The 18,473-nt window shown below is 35.4% G+C and overlaps 1 protein-coding gene and 1 long non-coding RNA gene across 2 annotated transcripts; both read left to right on the forward strand.

The window, feature by feature from the left end:
• The first annotated feature begins 378 nt into the window (after positions 1–378).
• On the forward strand, positions 379–18,166 carry LOC132557659 (uncharacterized). The gene is made up of 6 exons (XM_060222179.1): positions 379–454; positions 3,037–3,276; positions 3,900–4,145; positions 5,121–5,219; positions 17,740–17,874; positions 18,003–18,166. The coding sequence occupies exons 1-6, from the start codon at positions 379–381 to the stop codon at positions 18,164–18,166; spliced, it is 960 nt and encodes a 319-aa protein (XP_060078162.1).
• LOC132557655 (uncharacterized) lies at positions 5,417–9,683 on the forward strand. The gene is made up of 3 exons (XR_009554521.1): positions 5,417–5,487; positions 8,963–9,058; positions 9,627–9,683. It is a non-coding gene; the product is annotated as an uncharacterized LOC132557655 (long non-coding RNA).
• Positions 18,167–18,473: the final 307 nt, after the last annotated feature.

The following is an 18,473-nucleotide window of genomic DNA, read 5'->3' on the forward strand; positions in this document are numbered from 1 at the left end:
ATCATTCGGTTGTCTTGTAAAACTCACGAAGACTTCCTTCCGAATTTCAATTTTCTTGACCGTCCCAGGAGTAATATCTCGTCATCTGACCACTGTTTTCATGTGATTGAACTCCCATTTATGTCTGCATTTAAAAACGGATATTAACTTAACTTGAAAAGTTGACGTTTATGCACATGTACATATATCTAAATTTGAAATCTCAATATTGATTCATTGGGGATTTCCTATATTTTCATCTACTTCCTTATATCAGAGACGTATATACTCCGTCATTAACTTAGGTCTATGTTTATAGAGAAAAAAATTACTGTGTGTGTCCTGTCGGATTTTTATTAGCTGTATGGACGTGATGAGTTAACAGCGCTAGACTTAACCATGTCTCTACCTCCGGGCATTCTCCGCACGCTACTCTGTATCTTCTTCTGTGTTTTAAGGGTAGTAGAACTGTCGGGTAAGTTATACATTCTCGGCACGCTACTCTGTATCTTCTTCAGTGTTTTAAGGGTAGTAAACTCTGTCGGGTAAAATATACATTCTCTGCACGCTTCTCTGTATCTTCTTCAGTGTTTTAAGGATAGTAGAACTGTCGGGAAGTTATACATTCTCTGCACGCTTCTCTGTATCTTCTTCAGTGTTTTAAGGATAGTAGAACTGTCGGGAAGTTATACATTCTCTGCACGCTTCTCTGTATCTTCTTCAGTGTTTTAAGGGTAGTAGAACTGTCGGGTAAGTTATACATTCTTCCGCTCATTAATGTGATATTTGATGTGTTTAATTAAGAATATTAACTTTAGTACAATTTTTTTTCAGCTATTAAAATAATTTTGAAAATCACTTTACCTGATAAAAATACATCTTAACACGTGCATTTATCACTTACTATGTACTACTATGAACCTTATATGTTTGGGTGTAGCTGAAAATATGATATAACATTAGACTCATTTAGATAACCAGTATGATGTAAACGTTATTGATTTGGGGTATGGACTTGTTGGTATCGAATAACAATGGAACCGTGACGAAGACACCTCTTTCGTAATGAAATAAAAATATATCACTTGTTTTAAACGCCGGGTGAAACAGGCGTTCACCATAGAGTCGAAAGGTGCAAATGTTGTGATACTATGCCATATAGGGTAAAACATTAGGTATAGGACGGGTGCCAATCTGTAACTAATTAATGATAAGCCCTTCTCCCCTCGCTTTGGTTTTATATGCAGCTGACCTGGAAGCAGCTCTCTGTTATTCAAATGATATTGTTAAAAAGTTCTTATGAACTTAAAGCCCCAATATACGTAAAAAAAAACACTATAAAAAAAACAACTTTATCTTATTTTCCCCGTAATATATGTAACAAAACAAATACTTTCCTTTAATTAAAGAAAATAAAACTGACTGTTTTCAATTTAAATAAAAATTGAAAAAATTGGAAAATAAAGAATGTGGGACCCACAATAATTCATACATTACCGTTCGTAGCGATGACATTGCGCATGCGCATATTCCGCGTGTGTAAACATGGCAGACGCAGTACAGACGTTTTACCAGTCGCTTCCCTTTTTTCCAATCATACATCAGGCCAGTTCTGAATTCTTACGTTTTAATTGTGCGTCGTATCGTTTCTAAACTAATTATTCCTTCTAATAATTTCCCAAAAACTGAATGTTTATCACAGGAATACCTCAAGTCTACGACAAGACTTCGCAAACAATGTTTGTAAACAAAAACTTACCGAAGACATATCTTGCATGTGCTTCCTCTATAAGTAGAAACCTCAACTCTCGCGAGATCAGGTCATTAACTTTCCGACGTGGTTCGGCAACAATCGTAATTTAGAGCAGTGTTTACAAATAGCGAGTTTCAACTGCTCATATATCAATACTTTATGCACAAAGTCATGGTAACTATTGTTTGAATAACTTAATTTTAACTACAACTTAGAGAATATCTCAATGATTATGTGATTCTACACTAAATTTTTGGTGAATGTTACGTATATTGGGGCTTTAATCAATATCCCTGCATCTCTAACATATGGTATTTACATGTCACAGGTGATTCGATTTTCAAGGGCCTGTTCCCATTATCACGATTTCGTGCAAAAAGTCGTCAACTTCCTGACAAATTTTAGGACTATGGTTCAAAAGATTTAGGTTAATGGAATTTATTGGGAAGTTTTATGGTCACCATAGTGATCGCATTGAGAAAAACTCTATTTCTTTGTGCGACATGAAACTGGACATATTTGATGCTCGTTAGTTTGCCGATTGGTTCCCTTGTTGTATTTCTTGTTGTTTGAGAACGTGACATTAATTACTTGGATTGACCAAGGTTTATATGGCAGATGTCGATGTACTTTTCGCGGAGGTCTCGGAAGCATTCTTAAATTTTCACTCATCATATTTTTTATACGCCCGTCGAAAGACGGACGTATTATGGTATGGCGCTATCCGTCCGTCCGTCCGGCGTCTGAAGTCCGTTGTAAACTTTTATTTGTCGGGAGATCTCCTCCTACATTTTCAGCCGATCTTTATGAAACTTGGTAGGCTTAATCACCATGATATGAAGTTGTGTTTTCCTGAACATGATTTGAACATGAGTCATGGCCCTTTGTTTATTTCACTATAGAAATCTTGTCCGGAGATCTCCTCCAACACTTTTCAGCCGATCTTTATGAAACTTGGTAGGCTTAATCACCATGATATGAAATTGTGTTTTCCTGAATGGGGTTTTAATTAGACGATTTGAATAAGAGTTATGCCCCTTTGCTGTTTTGGATATTCACGGGCGTAACTTGTTTAACTTGCATTATCAGCTTTAAGTTTTGAAATACAGATTCAGCAACTTTACAGTAAACGCTGAATGAGAAAATTTGTATTTGAGAACGATTATGATTTCATGAATACGGATCCTGGTTGTTTTTACAGCAACATTTTGTGTGTCCGAGTGTTTCCGGTAAACGTTACTCTGTTGACTTTTGACGACAGAAGAATTATTCACTAAATAGCCCGCAATTTACATTTGTTTCAGAAATTGTCTCTTTTAAAAGACCAACGTCTCAAAGCAGCAATTACACTCTACCAAATGAGAACAGAATCGTCCACACATCTGAGAATGGCGTGGATGGAAACAGAAGGCAAACGTTATTAAGCAATTCATGTACGCACCAGGCTGATGGACAAGAGGAGGCGTGGTGGAGAGTAGACCTACAGAGACAAGTCACCGTAGAAAAAGTCCAAATATATTACAGAGACGAGGGATCTGTCTGGGGTAGGACAAGTTATTATTATACAGGAGATTAGATATTATTTAACGTCAACTGAAATTACAGTTCATACTACATCTATCAATACACAATGTGATTGTGAAACCTGTTTTCTACCTTTTTGCAAATGGTAGGTTCATAATATTTCTATCGATAGAATTAACCTTGTGATGTATATGTATTTGGCAGTAAAACATATTTATGTAACCTACAAACAGTCTATCATAGAATATAGACGCCGGAATCTGGTTTGCAAAACGTTTATATATATATATATTTACACGTATATATGATCATGTATGACAAATATCAAACTTTGATAAAAACAAGCTAACTCTTAAAAAGGTACAGTCAATAGTTACTGTAATGTATACAGTAAGACATGATGAAATCACAAAGGATAGTCATTGTAAGGTTAATATTCTGTTTTTTCTCTGATGGATAATATTCTCTCTCTTACTGATCATAGCAATATAGAGTATATAATAGGGACACTCATGTACTTCTCGCAGATGAGTGAAACATAGAGTATTGTATAACAAAACAACAAACATAAAAATAAATAAATAAAACCTTCGTTTTTGCTAGAACGTCTTTACATAATGATATTTTCCATACACTTATATAGCGGGATGGAGAAACAGATTCGCTGGATACGAGATATACCTTTCAAACACTACAGTGAGAAACAGAGAAGATCGATGTTTCCAGGACAAATCGGAAAATGTAAACCAAATTCAAAGTATTGTCACCCATGAAGAATGCAACGGAACCGCGCAGTATGTTACAATATACAACACCAGAAACCAGCCAAAAAGACAAAACTGGTACAGTTCGTTCGCTTTCTTAGAACTATGTGAAGTTGAAGTGTACGGTAAGTATTCGTTTTAAGTTATCAACTTATTGAAAAAAATGAAGGTATATAAAGAACTTCTCTCCCCAACTCGAGACCACCTGTCAGGATGATGGAATGTCACGAGCACATACTTCTAAAATCGATCATGGCGACACTATAAAGTCCATGGCTTCAATTATGGACGAATTGAACGAATCTCGGCTCCTCACTTTTATCTCAGTAAAAGTGGACACAGAAAGATAAAATCAGGGCATCAATAAACGCTCTTCAGTTAGTCTAGGTATAGGGTAAAAAACGAAGCTCCCATTTCAGCAAAGGTAAACACTTCCCTGTACGGAATACAAAGTGCAATTGAAATATATATCCATGTATGCTATTTCATAAGAATACCAGTGCCAGTTTATTCACAGACTGCTGACTAATAAGATACCGAATTCATGGACATAATTGCAAATGTAATTACTTATACAACCACGTGTAGGAAGTTCAAGTTCTTCTGCCCACAAATCTGTGTCTTTTTTAACACTGGTACTTGGAGTATATATATTGTGAATGGGATTTTAAAATGTTTGTTTTATGACTTGTATTCCAGGTAACTGACCAAAACTATTGTTGGAGCTAATAACTTTATCAAAACAGAAGCAATGCGATTTATGTTTTTAGGAAAGAAAAACTGCGCGAAAATGCGCGCGAAGCAGTCCTTAAATTTGAAAACTGTGTGCCTTTTTTCATTCGTTATACTGTCCTTGAATGCCGTGACGGTTGATAGGACACTAAACAATGTAAACCAAACCATTTGTAGGAGCAAATAATTGAGATTGATACATGTGGTATAATAACCTACATTCTATCAACACACATACATATATTATAAAAAATGTAAGAGGATTTTCACTTAGAAACGGACGAATTTCGATGTCACACCATGCTAACATGAACACAGTGTTCTATTTATCTGACCTGGTATTAACGTCTGCATCATCTTTCTGACAGGATGTGAAAGCGGGAAATACGGAAACAGAAACTGTGACCACAACTGCTCCCCGAATTGTCTAGGTGGTGTCTGTCACCCAAGTTCGGGAAATTGTTTATGTAAGTTTAGAAAACATAACATAAGTAAACCGTTCACTAATTTTCATATGAAATGTTACAGTTCTCTTACTATGAGAATAATTTTAACAAAACTTTGAAACAGAAAGTAATTTACCGTGTCTTTTTAACATTTCTTTTTTCTTATTTCTATTTGATGACTACAAACAAGACTGTGATGACAACACATTTACCAAACCTTGGGAAGAAAACTGCCTACCTTGTCCAGAAAGGTGTGCTGGTCAATGTGACCGTGCTGGAGGTTGTAATGGTAAAGTTGTGATAAGTTCTCTATAGTAGGAGGCTTTTCATGTCTATAACAAAAACAGGCAATGACCTTATCTTTATTTCGTTTAGTTACATAGAGGACATCATAAATCATTTATCAAGCTGATGCTTTGGTTTTTGACAGTTGATATTTCTTCGTATGAAATAGAATTATATGTGCAGTTAAATAAGGATGTTAGACATCTAAAACGGTTCCGTCATTACAATATTTATTATAAATGTATCTCAGAACACATAAATCCATTCGTTATTTATTTGCTTATCTGAGTGTCCCGCTAGCTGTTGGAGTCGTAAATGTGAGAAGTCCAATAGTAATTGTTTAAGTAAGTATGGTGAAATATTCATGTAGTTTTACGTAGTGTAGAAGTTGATCCAACAATATAACGAGTGTTCACAAATCCTATCATGTAATAAGTAATGAAGTTAGATAATATCATATATACATTTTCCATCAAAAGCAACAAGAAAATACGGATGTGTGAAATTAATCACGTTCCAAACTCAAACTAACAAAATACAAAAAAAAGAGAAAGATATACATGGAGACTCCTGAAAATATACATGGAGATTATGATAAGGTGTTCCGGAAGAGTAAGCATCTCCTGTTTCATCGACGACACCTATCATGTAAATCATGGCCAAGTAATGTTATAATCTCAAATGAGAACAAGGTATACAACAACGGAACAAGCAGGCAAACAAACGATCATCAAACACGTCCAGCTTCATATCGCAAAAAAAAAAAAAAAAAATCGAAAATCGTTATAGGAGGGATATTGCAATCCAAAAATGGAAATAGGGAAATCGAAATCATACACCTATCATAAAATTTGGTATGTTGGTTTCGTTCTGGAAAAAGATCGAGATAGGCGGCTGATGTAGAAGAGTTTGTCGTGTCCTTGATTTCCAATGCTGCTCGGTATATACGATTTATCTAGATCCGAAAGTAAAATTGAAGGAATTTGCAAAGTCTTTGTGACCTATGAACTATTATTTATTGTATATTAGAAATGCAGAATATAAAACTTCAGAGCACAATGACTACACGTATTTGTTTGTCTTGTAACTAGATTTGTGACTGTTGGTTAACGAGATTAGTTAAGCGTCTCTTGGATATAACTTACCAACGCAGCAGTTTTCAGCACAAACTCGTCATTCTTATGTCATTTTGGTTTGGAATACCATCACACTGTACAGGTTTTGATGAAACCTATTTAAATTAAGATATATATGGCGGTGGTAGCAAGGAATTATAATCATCGTTAACATTAGTACAAGAACAATAAAAGCCGGGACATGGATATTTTTAGGATGTAAACAAATATTTGGCAAGCTCATAGATATACGAGGCTGACATAGTAGACGGTTTGTCCGGAACCTGGTGTTTTGGTAAGGTTTGGAATAATCCAATATTAAAAAATAGTAAACAGTTGCCATGATGTAAATGTAAAAAGAGTTTCATCAACACCTTCACCTTTCTTCCAAAATATGGGCTGGAAAGATACACGTTATATGCTACAATACATACAATAAAAATATTTAATATACTATAATCTTTACCTTATGTCGTATGTAGTCAACAAGTGAAACAAAAGCTCTTGTATTTCGACAAACAAAAGTAAGCACATTCTTGACACATAAAATGCAATTGTACACACACTGTTTGAACACTAGGGTATACAGATACATAAATACTTTGTCTGCGCAAAGGGACACAACTCTCAAAAAATCAAATCCCGTTACAGCAGCACTAAAGGTAGTCACTCAACGAATGCAGCACAACAATAATCTACGCAGCATAAAATAATCCAAACAGAATTCATCATGTTTCAAAGGCAAACATGGAGATGCAGATAATAATGGATATCACATGCTATAGCTAAAAAAGAAAGCTGCTGATAGACTATAGATATTAGGTGTACGAGGGCTGATTAAAAAGTTGTAAGCCTCATATTTAAAGGTTTGAGTTGGCGGTAATATTCAGAATGTATACAATAGTTTCAACGATGTTTCAGGGCCACAATACCACTTTTAAAAAGTCCTTTTCATGACCGTTCAGAAAGCCTTCCACTGCATGTATGACGCCATTATTTGACCAAAAGTGGGTACCGGAAATAGTCTTGTGCAATTTTGGAAATAGATGAAAGTCTTATGTAGCGAGATCAAGCAAATAAGGCCGATGATCAATCAATTCAAAGCCAAAATCGTTAATGGCAGTCATAGCAATGACATAATCGTGAACACGGGCACTGTCCTGATGGATCATCACACCTGATGATTTTTCGGCGGCGTTTGAATTTAATATTTAATATCACTGCCTAAGAATTGCCGTAGATTGTATGTCCATTTTGCAGATAATCTACTATCAGAATACCATCAGCATCCCAAAACCTTTCCAGCTGATGGAAGTCTTTGCCTTCTTTTGGCGGGGGGTAAACAACTGTTGTTTGGCCTCGGCAAGATATTCCGTAAGATTTGATTGTACAAGTTCCTATGAAATCCCCAATGTATTGACTATATATCTCTCTGTATCTCGCTTGTCACCCATAAGAATTGCAGTAGATTGTATGTCCATTTTGCAGATAACAATATCATGGACTTTATTGACTATTGATGGTGTTGCAACAGTGATAGGCCTTCCAAGATCGGCGTCATCCTAAATTTCATTGTAGCTTATAAAGGGGCGTTGTTCCCTAGCGGTGCTACCTTATTAGTTTGGATCTCTGAATGAACTAGCCCTTTCTTCTGCAAATTTTGAATCACAGTTCTTTTCAGCGACCTTGTCTATTTGTCAAAAAAGTCACCTGTCTTGTTAACTTAAAAGTGTTATCACTACGACATAAACACAATCTAAAATAGTAAGGGAATAGTAGAGCTGAGAAAGGAAATTCCTGCCAAATTCATTGATACAAGACTCGCAACTTATCAATCAGCCCTCGTAAGCTCTACAACTATGATGGTTATTAATAGGAACATAATTGGCACTGTTTGAATCTGTTTGGCGGTGTAACATTGAAAACGGAACCGCGATGAAAATGGACTCTTGGTCCGTTTTCAACTGGGTCAATTTTCAACGTTTCGCGGCAGTACCGCTCTTCATTCTTAAATAACTATGAATCAGTAATTGTTTTGATTTGTATATAGACTTATTACATGCTACTACACACATTGTTACATAACTTTCTTTAAGTCATATGACAGAACTCTTTTCGACACAGATGGACGGACATGATCGCACTAGTGGTACCATTACTTCTCAAATACTCGGACTCAGGTCGCATGGTGAAACGCGAGAACTTGATCACTTACATACTGAAACAAATGCGTCTGTGTAATGTGTCGTAACTTACGACACTAAAGTTTCACACAATCTGTACAAAAGCTGTTAATGCGTGATACCACTTAAATACGTACGATGTTAAAAGTTCGTTGTTATACTTTTACATTCATTATCACAGAATGCCAAGACGGATTCTTTGGATTGGAATGTTCGTATAGATGCCCGGCTAACTGTGGAAGTAGAAAATGTGAGAAGACATTCGGCGATTGTTTTGGTTAGTATCGTGGAGATTTCACAAATAAATAAGTGTAATGTTTATTGATGAATCAGTAGTTTTGATAGAATTTGATAGAAACCAATTATACATAAGCATCATGTTATGTATCTGTGTATAGAAAAGCTTCGTGTGCACTTTTGCTTCAGGTTTTTACTTTTTTTTATTCCAAATGCTTTTTATTGTGTAGATCTTCTATAGAAACAGATATCTAATATGGTTATTGGGAGAAAACACCCACTGGTCATTTAACTCTGATCAAACAAACTTTATTTTTACAAGGATTAGATGACATATGGTATTTAAAACTCGAACATGTTAAAACAATGACTTCTCTCAATTTCATGTTGTTTGTTATTCACGTGATAAAACCAGAATGCCGTGTTTATCTGTTAAGTAATTTCAATAATTATGTCAAATATCTCGGTGGTTTCAGTTATCAGCTTAAATGACTCCATAACGATACAATACGACATCCTCGAGTGCTTATCTCTAGGTACACAGTTTTTACTAATTATGGCAGATCTTAATTCTACAAGATAAAGTCAAGTCTCTTTTCTACCTACAGATTGTCAAGTCGGATTCCATGGTTACAGATGCACGTTTTCATGTCCATCTTCTTGCCTAACTAGAGAATGTAACAAGACGAGCGGTAACTGCCTAGGTTTGTATTGTAAAATGTAACCGATGTTTGCAGTAGTTCATTCGGTGCTAAACATATATAATTCAGTTATAAAGTGTTTACACAAATTATATAGTAATATCTATAGAGTTTTACCCAGTTGAAATGAGATGAAGTTATTCAATAAAATAATTCTCTGGAAGAGTATAAGTTAAGGGCAGCCAATATAGTATGCTAATCAAATCATCAGATTTTGTTTGGGTTCATACTAATTTTAGAGGCTAATTGACAGCAATAGGAAAGTGACATAAAACGTTTGTTGTTAAAGTTCTTACAAATTCAACATTAAAGTGAAAATGTTTCCCACCATATAAGTATAATTTTTTTTAAGAATTATGTTAAACATAGGATTATGGAGGGCTTTTTCAAATGGGGTCATCAATTGAATCAGTTGAACTTCTGGAGACCACTTGTATGATATTGATGAAGTAAGTGGCAACGACCTCAGACAGGTGTTTATAAATCACTTATTACATTTGATACTATTTTTGTAAGCAGTTCGTATGAGAAAACTGCATAAAAAGGTAGAGCATTGAGTGAAGCGGACAATTTATATCTGTTTAGTAGTCAGGACTGCCTAAAAGACGATGTCAATGTTCCCAATAAAAGGGCCGGTTTCCAAAACGGCCCCTTCTCTGATTCAAATTTCCTGTTGGTGGTGCATTGCCCATGCCGTTGTGGTCACAAATCTATAAACTATAAAGATTTAGGTCACTTGGCTTGTTTTTTATGGCTCCTCAAAGTTGTACCTTTCAGAAGCTGTCTAAGTGTTGATAAAATGTGCATGTTATGTAAAATATTAATGAAAATCTAATCAAATGATAGTCACCGTAAAGAATACATTCATTCATGGCATGATTGTGACAAAAAAATCATGTTTCCATCGCGCCATTTGGCTGTTTTATGGAAGAAACAATCTCAAAAATGCCATTTTCGATGATAACATTTTAGACTAAAAACTGTGTATTTTAGAGAATACACCCTTTTATGGGCATCGGATGCAAACCAATTTTTATCCTATTAAATAGTACGTAATATGCTATTGATGAGAGGGAAAATCATCAAAATGTAAGTGGTGGAACATTTTCAAATGTTGGGTTGAATTAGCCTCTGGTTGAATTGCCGATTTTCGACTTTCTTTAGATAATTAACAAAAAAAACGAGAGTATTTGTTCGGTATGTTGAGAATATGTACACAGATATGAAAAAAAAGTGAGAGAAACACTTTTTCATAAAAAAATCCAAGATGGCTACTTCGCAAGTCCCCGTGGTTGAAGACATTGGCTGACAAATAGACAGAACAACAAAGAAAACGTGTTCCTTATGATTTTGGTTGGTTTTCGCATTTACGGGAGTGTTCATAGCTACGGGCGATTGTATAAAACCTATATTTATAAGTTTGGTTAGTCACATGGTAACGGGGATCTTTCATATCAGCCCCAAACATACTTTCGACATATGCACTCTGTTGCCGCATGGAAAACTATTTCAAGTTTTGTCGGAATTTCTTTACCTGTGGTTGTAATGGTCGAGGGTTTTTCAGCGTCCTGTAATACCCAAGGTAGTACAAGATACTGGAGATGTGCGCACACATTCCCATCGTTCTCTCTCCAACTGGGCACTGGCAGTAGTAGTCCTTTATTGGGGCCTCAACATCGGGTGAAACGGTGAACCGTATCCAAACGTTATATTTCGTTTGGCTTTTGTGTCGAGAATGTATTTGACATCGGAGAAGGTCTGGGGAGTGCTGGTAAAGCCACACCTCATAGTCGCCGTCATCACTTAAATGTTTGGCGATGTAACCAGGAGCCAGAGATATCTGATACGTTCCACACGTAATGGTTCTCAAGTAATCAAGATCAAGACGGGGAAACAGTACTTTATTTATTTATTTTTTTTACACATCATAAACTGTCATGAAAATATCCGTTCTGATATTCAATATAAAAGTTTGTATATAATAAGCTATATAATAGGGTTTCAGACAAGGCTGTTACTCATTTCCCCTTTTCTTTCAATTTACAACCACATTCAGGCGGCGATATGAGAACGTTCCACCACATGGAATTAGCTGATTTTTGGTACACATATGAAACAAGTAAAGCTCTATCCGATTTTCTGATGGAAATTTGCATCTAAAACTATATAAAGGGAGAAAATTGCAAATTTATGGCATTTTTCTTCATAATTGTGTCTCTGCAAGTGCATTTTCATCCGAGAATATTTTTTTTTATGTTTTATGAATAAACACGATGTTTTGGAAATATTTATCAAAAGAAATTTATACTACGTTGCGAATTACAACTTCGAGATAACCTTCTTTTATTTACGAACTTATGTCTTTGATACTGACATTGACAACTTTATAAAAATACATTTTCACTGAAATTATAAAATCTGGGTGTCGGAAAGATGTAACATTATTTTTCGGAAAAGAAAAAAACAGTCTTTGAGCTAGATAAGAAATTATACGGGGGCAGGCTCCTATGGAGAATTAACATTACTGGAAACAGGCCCTTTGATAAAATTTCATTTCATTAGTGTAAAGTGAACAAACGATTTATTGAGGGTCGTTAAAAGCATTAAAAATGTTCAAAACAGAATGTCCAGAAGGATTATACGGACGAATATGCGGAAAGCAGTGTCCAAATTCCTGTGGTAGTGGTGGATGTAAACTTTCAGACGGTACATGTAAAGGTTTGTATGTAAATACTTTCTATAATATTTTAGCTAGGGTAGACATACCTTAGAGTAGTGTTTATTCAATGTATTATTACATAACGAAAAATAAGTTGGTTTGGCGATCCTGGCCTGTAGCTGAAGCAAGATTGACACTTCTTCAATAAAGAGAGCATAAACGACTAGACGTTAGCCTGCATTTCCTTCTTTTGTAATAAGTTATTCAGCAAATACATTGTAGTAAGTTTCCTATCATTATTACTAATATAGATACATTTTTTGGCGAGCGAGATTGTCCATAACATTTAAACGACATCCTGACAGGTTCAACGATTGAAAGTATCAAAAACATCGACTCGAGTAAAGAGTAGGAATATCAATAATATCCATAACTCTTCTTCTTAGCGGGACTATCAATAACCTCCTGGTTCGTTTGTCGAGCGGGATAATCATGACATCCTGACTCGTTTGTCGAGCGGGACTATCAATAACCTTCTGACTCGTTTGTCGAGCGGGACTATCAATAACCTTCTGACTCGTTTGTCGAGCGGGATAATCATGACATCCTGACTCGTTTGTCGAGCGGGACTATCAATAACCTTGACTCGAGCGGGACTATCAATAACTCGTTTGTCGAGCGGGATAATCATGACATTCTGACTCGTTTGTCGAGCGGGACTATCAATAACCTTCTGACTCGTTTGTCGAGCGGGACTATCAATAACCTTCTGACTCGTTTGTCGAGCGGGATAATCATGACATCCTGACTCGTTTGTCGAGCGGGACTATCAATAACCTTCTGACTCGTTTGTCGAGCGGGATAATCATGACATTCTGACTCGTTTGTCGAGCGGGACTATCAATAACCTCCTGGTTCGTTTGTCGAGCGGGATAATCATGACATCCTGACTCGTTTGTCGAGCGGGACTATCAATAACCTTCTGACTCGTTTGTCAAACGTGACTATCATGACATTCTAAATCATTTGTCGAGCGGGACTATCAATAAACTTCTGACTCGTTTGTCGAGCGGGATTATCAATAACCTTCTGACTCTTTTGTCGAGCGTGATTATCATGACATTCTAAATCATTTGTCGAGCGGGACTTTCAATGACATCCTGACTCGTTTGTCGAGCGGGATTATCAATAACCTCCTGGTTCGTTTGTCGAGCGGGATAATCATGACATCCTGACTCGTTTGTCGAGCGGGACTATCAATAACCTTCTGACTCGTTTGTCAAACGTGACTATCATGACATTCTAAATCATTTGTCGAGCGGGACTATCAATAACCTTCTGACTCGTTTGTCGAGCGGGATTATCAATAACCTTCTGACTCGTTTGTCGAGCGGGGCTAACGATTGCATCCTCGCTCGTTTGTCGAGCGGGACTAAGTATTCCTTCCTCACTGGAGAAGAAATACTTGTATCGGTAATATCATGATTCGTGTTTCGAACAGGACTATCAAGGACATATTGACTCTTTTACTTATTGATAGCATCAATAAAATTCTGGTTCAACTACCGAGTGAGCATATTCTGAGTCGTCTGTCGAGCGTTTGCATCAAACTCATCCACCGAGCTGGTATATCAAATAACACCAGACCTGTCTACGAAAGCGTTTATCGCCTGTCGAGAATGTTTTATCAAATAACACCAATCTAGTATTAGTATCCTTACACGTCTGTCGAAGGGGCTGGTTATCAATTGTAAGGAAATTGTTTTGTTATACAGAAATTCCAAGTTGTCAAGTCACTTGCATTATAGAACTTTATATTACTTATTATATACAGAATGTACAGAAGGTTATTACGGACTTGAATGCAAAGAAAAATGTCCGTTTTCCTGTGGTAAGGATGTGTGTAAGCAATCAGACGGTACTTGTGAAGGTAGGGAAATAAGTTAATTCACCGTTAATCAAATACCGTTACAGTTTCTAAACTTATATTCACATCCAACCGACAGACAAACAGACAGACAGACAGACAGACAGACTTTCTTTATTTCCTCATTTTCCTCATGTGTGTCTGTCATATATTCACATCCAACCTTGTTTTGAAAACCCTGTATAACGTTTCTGGACACCCTGTATGATTTATTTTTGGAGACCCTTTGTTGTTTGTTTTTTGGATACCCTGTATTGGTTGTTTTTGGAAATCATGTACTGCTTGTTTTTCTGCATTCTGTATTGTTTGTTTTGTATAGCCGTTATTGTTTGTGTTTGGACACCTTGCATTGTATTTGTATATCCATGTATTCTGTACTTTTATCTTCATTTTCTGACAACAATTTATTTCACAATTATACTTTGCTGCACTTATCAGTATTTGTAAGATTATTTTTGATCTTATCTTTAATTTCAATAATAACAGAATTTGTTACTAAATCCTCGTATACAGAGTATGTTAATATTAGTCCTCTCTGTTAGTATTACTATGGCGTCTTTGATAGGGAGCATTAATGAGCTTTCTATCGATTTTCCACTTTCAACTGACAGTGTTGGATTTCTATGAAGTGATAGAATAGTTTCAGAAGCAAATCCAGTGTTCATACTTATTCATAAATAGACTAATGAGATGATACAAAATAACCAAATACCTGTTCACAATGTTGAAATGTTTCCACAGTAAATTTCAACGTTTCTTTTTTCAGCTACAACGCATAGGTTGTTTTAAATGAAATGATTAATTTTGCATATTGTTGCCAGTATGACGATATGCTTAAGTGTTCTATGGTATTGCTTAAATCCCAACATGAATTACATCAGTCTGGTTTGTGTCGTGAAAATTTTAACTAGCTTATTATATACTATGTTTTTTTGAAGTAATCTTCAAAGCCTCTAGTAAATATGTTGTTACTACCATTTATATTCACAATCCATCGCATATATGTTCTCTTCTTCTTGGTGTTTACAAAGCAAACTTATATCATTGTCGAATATAAATCAAATTAGATTAACAAATTATAGGCATTACATACTAGTACTAGAAAGGGCGAAACAGCAGTATGATAACGTTTAGTTATTTAGCACTGCTGTATCTGATTATAGATTTGTACCGCATGTCACATTTTAATTCAATCGAATGGTAGCACGGTTCAGTATATACACATGTACACTACGTTGTCTTGAAATGTTCAATTAAGAAAAACAATTATCAGATTTATTGAATTATGGAGATAATTCCCTTTCCCGTCTAGAGTTTGACATTTCTGTCGATTCATTTTGAATTTCCCCATTCGCCTCTAGGTTTTCAAGCTTTAGGCCCCTAGCAATACTAAAGAGTCCTAAAAGACCGTAAACAGATGTATGTTGAATTAATATTTGGTTCTACTTTATCTGAGTCTTAATCGTTATTGAAAGGTAATATTTACTTTTGTGTCTTTCTTTGCAATTTAAAAAAGGAGTTCAAATTGACTGCTTGTCTAGTTGATTGGCGGTAACTGAACGACACTAACTGATGTGATATGTAATATTTCACTGAGACAGTTTAAAGAAATAAGTAATCCATTTCATCCTTTTAGATTGTATATCTGGTTTTTATGGTCCTACTTGTGATGCTTGTCCAACAAACTGCTTGACGAAGAATTGTGATTTATCCGGAAAATGTACAGGTATTAGGTTTTAATTTTAGAGTAAGGGATCTGTTGGATTATCATAACCTCATGTGATTCAGCTGTTCAACAGTTGAACTATAGTAAAATGGTAAATATAAAATTTGGCCCTATGTGTATCGGTAGACATTTTTTTCTGACAAAATGTAATGGCGCAACTAAAAACTTCTCAATCTCTCAAATGTTCTGCACTCCTGTCATCTGCACAAATACATTTCGCTCTGAATTTCAAATACGTTGTCTGTACATATGAAATCTTAAGATATGACTATGGGCATTTGTTATGTTTGAGAGCAAACAGTTGTTAGTTTGTTACGTAATGAAATATTCTTTCTTAATAGTTGATAGATGATGAAGTAAACAAATTTTGATACGAAATAACTCCTTCAAAGTTAAATCATTTTGTAATGAAGGTGTACAAATCATATAAAGATTTTACCTGAATAAAGACGGCATTTATTTTATGTGAGCATTGCTTAATAGATGGATGTGTTGTCGGAAAATTTGGATCACATTGTAATCAGACATGTCCAGAAAACTGTACTGAGTGTACTCAAGATGGAAAGCTGTGTACGGGTATGTATATTAAACTTATGGTTAACAGTCGTGAAGAAGTACATGTAAAGCGATTTTATTTGTGTATGTAAGGGATGATTTTGTGTGGTGGTTCATTTCCTTATTGAAATAATCAAGATATAAAGTGATGAAGTACAGTTCAAAACTGAGATAAAAAAAGAAAAAAGTCCAAATAATTCAAATTCAAATCCAATAAAACATTAGGGCAAAGTATGAACAGAGAAAAAACTTGCATGTGACATCTGAAAAAGTACAACGAAGATAGGATCAAATGTTCTGGAAGAATAAGCCTCCTCTGCGGTACCGATGATACACACCATGGAAATCTTGACCAATTCAAGAGATGGAAAATTCACAATAAACGCTTATCGTACATATCACGCTGTATGATAGCGTTAAATGATCACGCTTATCATACAACTTTGTGGAAAGTTGTCCATGTTGATTTCGTTGTAGAAAAAGATCGAGATAAACGACTGATGTAGATGAGTCTGTCGTGTTCTTGATTTCCATTTCTGGTTTGTCAATACGATGGACGCGGTCAATAAACTCTTGTTATTAAAAGCAATGTTTGATTGCTATGTATTTTCCTTGGAAAGAAAGATCCAAAAGGACGAACGTGTGCTTTCAGTTTGGAATAGGTCATAGTAGTGTACAGATGAAAATAAAATGTTCTAATAGAAGGAATGTTTTAAAAGACGGTATTGAAAATTGATCAAAAGCTCTCTGCAGTTCTTTGAAATCCACATGATATTAATTCCACTTCTTGAGAAAGCATTATCACAATAAGACTGTAACCCAGATTTGACAATGCAAAGAATAGAAGTAAGAAGTTTGGAATAAGGCTTAGTTGAACAGCTAATAGATTCTTGTGAAGTTGAAGAATCCAATATGTGCAGAGGAGGTCGGTATTCCTATCATCATTATGCAAGTAGTTGCAATACTGAAGCATGATTAGCCAATTATTCCATTTTTGGAAAGATTTCATAGTAAGCTTTATGTGTTCAGTAAGTAGTAAATTAAAGTGCAGTTTACAATCAGAATCAGGTAGTTTTATATATTTCCATCGTAGTTTTCGCCGTTTCGAAAGGTAAAGAAATATTTGACAACCTACGAAATTTCTTTTTTCCAGTTTGTGTTAATGGTTTGTATGGTGCTTCCTGCACAGAAGTGTGTGGTCATTGTGAGAGTAAAGATTGTGATCTGGACACCGGTAACTGTGACACATGTTTAGCACACTGGGCAGGTCAACGCTGTGACCGAAAAGGTAATACGCATGCCATTAAGTCATTCAGTTTCAATCCTTTTTTATCTACACTTTTTTTTTGTAAATTCTGAATGACATATTGGCACTTGAAATCGTATCAACATTGAAAAACATGTCTTTATTCTTAGTTGGGTTCGGCGAAAAACAAACACCGGTAGTGAGACAATCAGGAGGCAACATCATTGATGAAAGACCTGATACTGTTGGAATTGTAGTCGGAGTTGTGGTTGTGGTTGTGGTTGTGGTTGTCCTAATTCTCATAACAACGATAGTCTGTAAAGTCAAACGGTAAGGTGGCCGATCAAAATTGTATTGATCTTATTTTCCGATAATATCGGAAAAAGAAAATATATAATAAATTGTAAATTCAGTCCTGCATACAACATTTTATTATTTTATTTTCATTATATAATTTGATGGTTTTGTATGAAAAAACATAACTTAAAGAGTAATGGAATTAATAACATAAAATGTTTTTGTAGCGACGGAATATTAAATTTACACTATATCTTTTTTTATATCACATGTGATTGATTGAGCCATTGATGGAATGGTATCCTGTATGTAGAAGTTTCAATGTTTTGGGGCGTCACATAAAA

Source organism: Ylistrum balloti, unplaced genomic scaffold (assembly GCF_031769215.1).
Source record: "Ylistrum balloti isolate Yb309-2 unplaced genomic scaffold, AGI_CSIRO_Ybal_v1 Utg370706, whole genome shotgun sequence".
Taxonomy (NCBI): Eukaryota; Metazoa; Mollusca; class Bivalvia; order Pectinida; family Pectinidae; genus Ylistrum; species Ylistrum balloti.

Coding starts and splice junctions, on each gene's coding strand:
- LOC132557659 (XM_060222179.1), top strand. CDS start 379: ATGTCTCTACCTCCGGGCATTCTCCGCACGCTACTCTGTATCTTCTTC. Junction 455..3,036: donor AAGGGTAGTAGAACTGTCGG/GTAAGTTATACA, acceptor CATTTGTTTCAG/AAATTGTCTCTTTTAAAAGA. Junction 17,875..18,002: donor TCAACGCTGTGACCGAAAAG/GTAATACGCATG, acceptor CTTTATTCTTAG/TTGGGTTCGGCGAAAAACAA.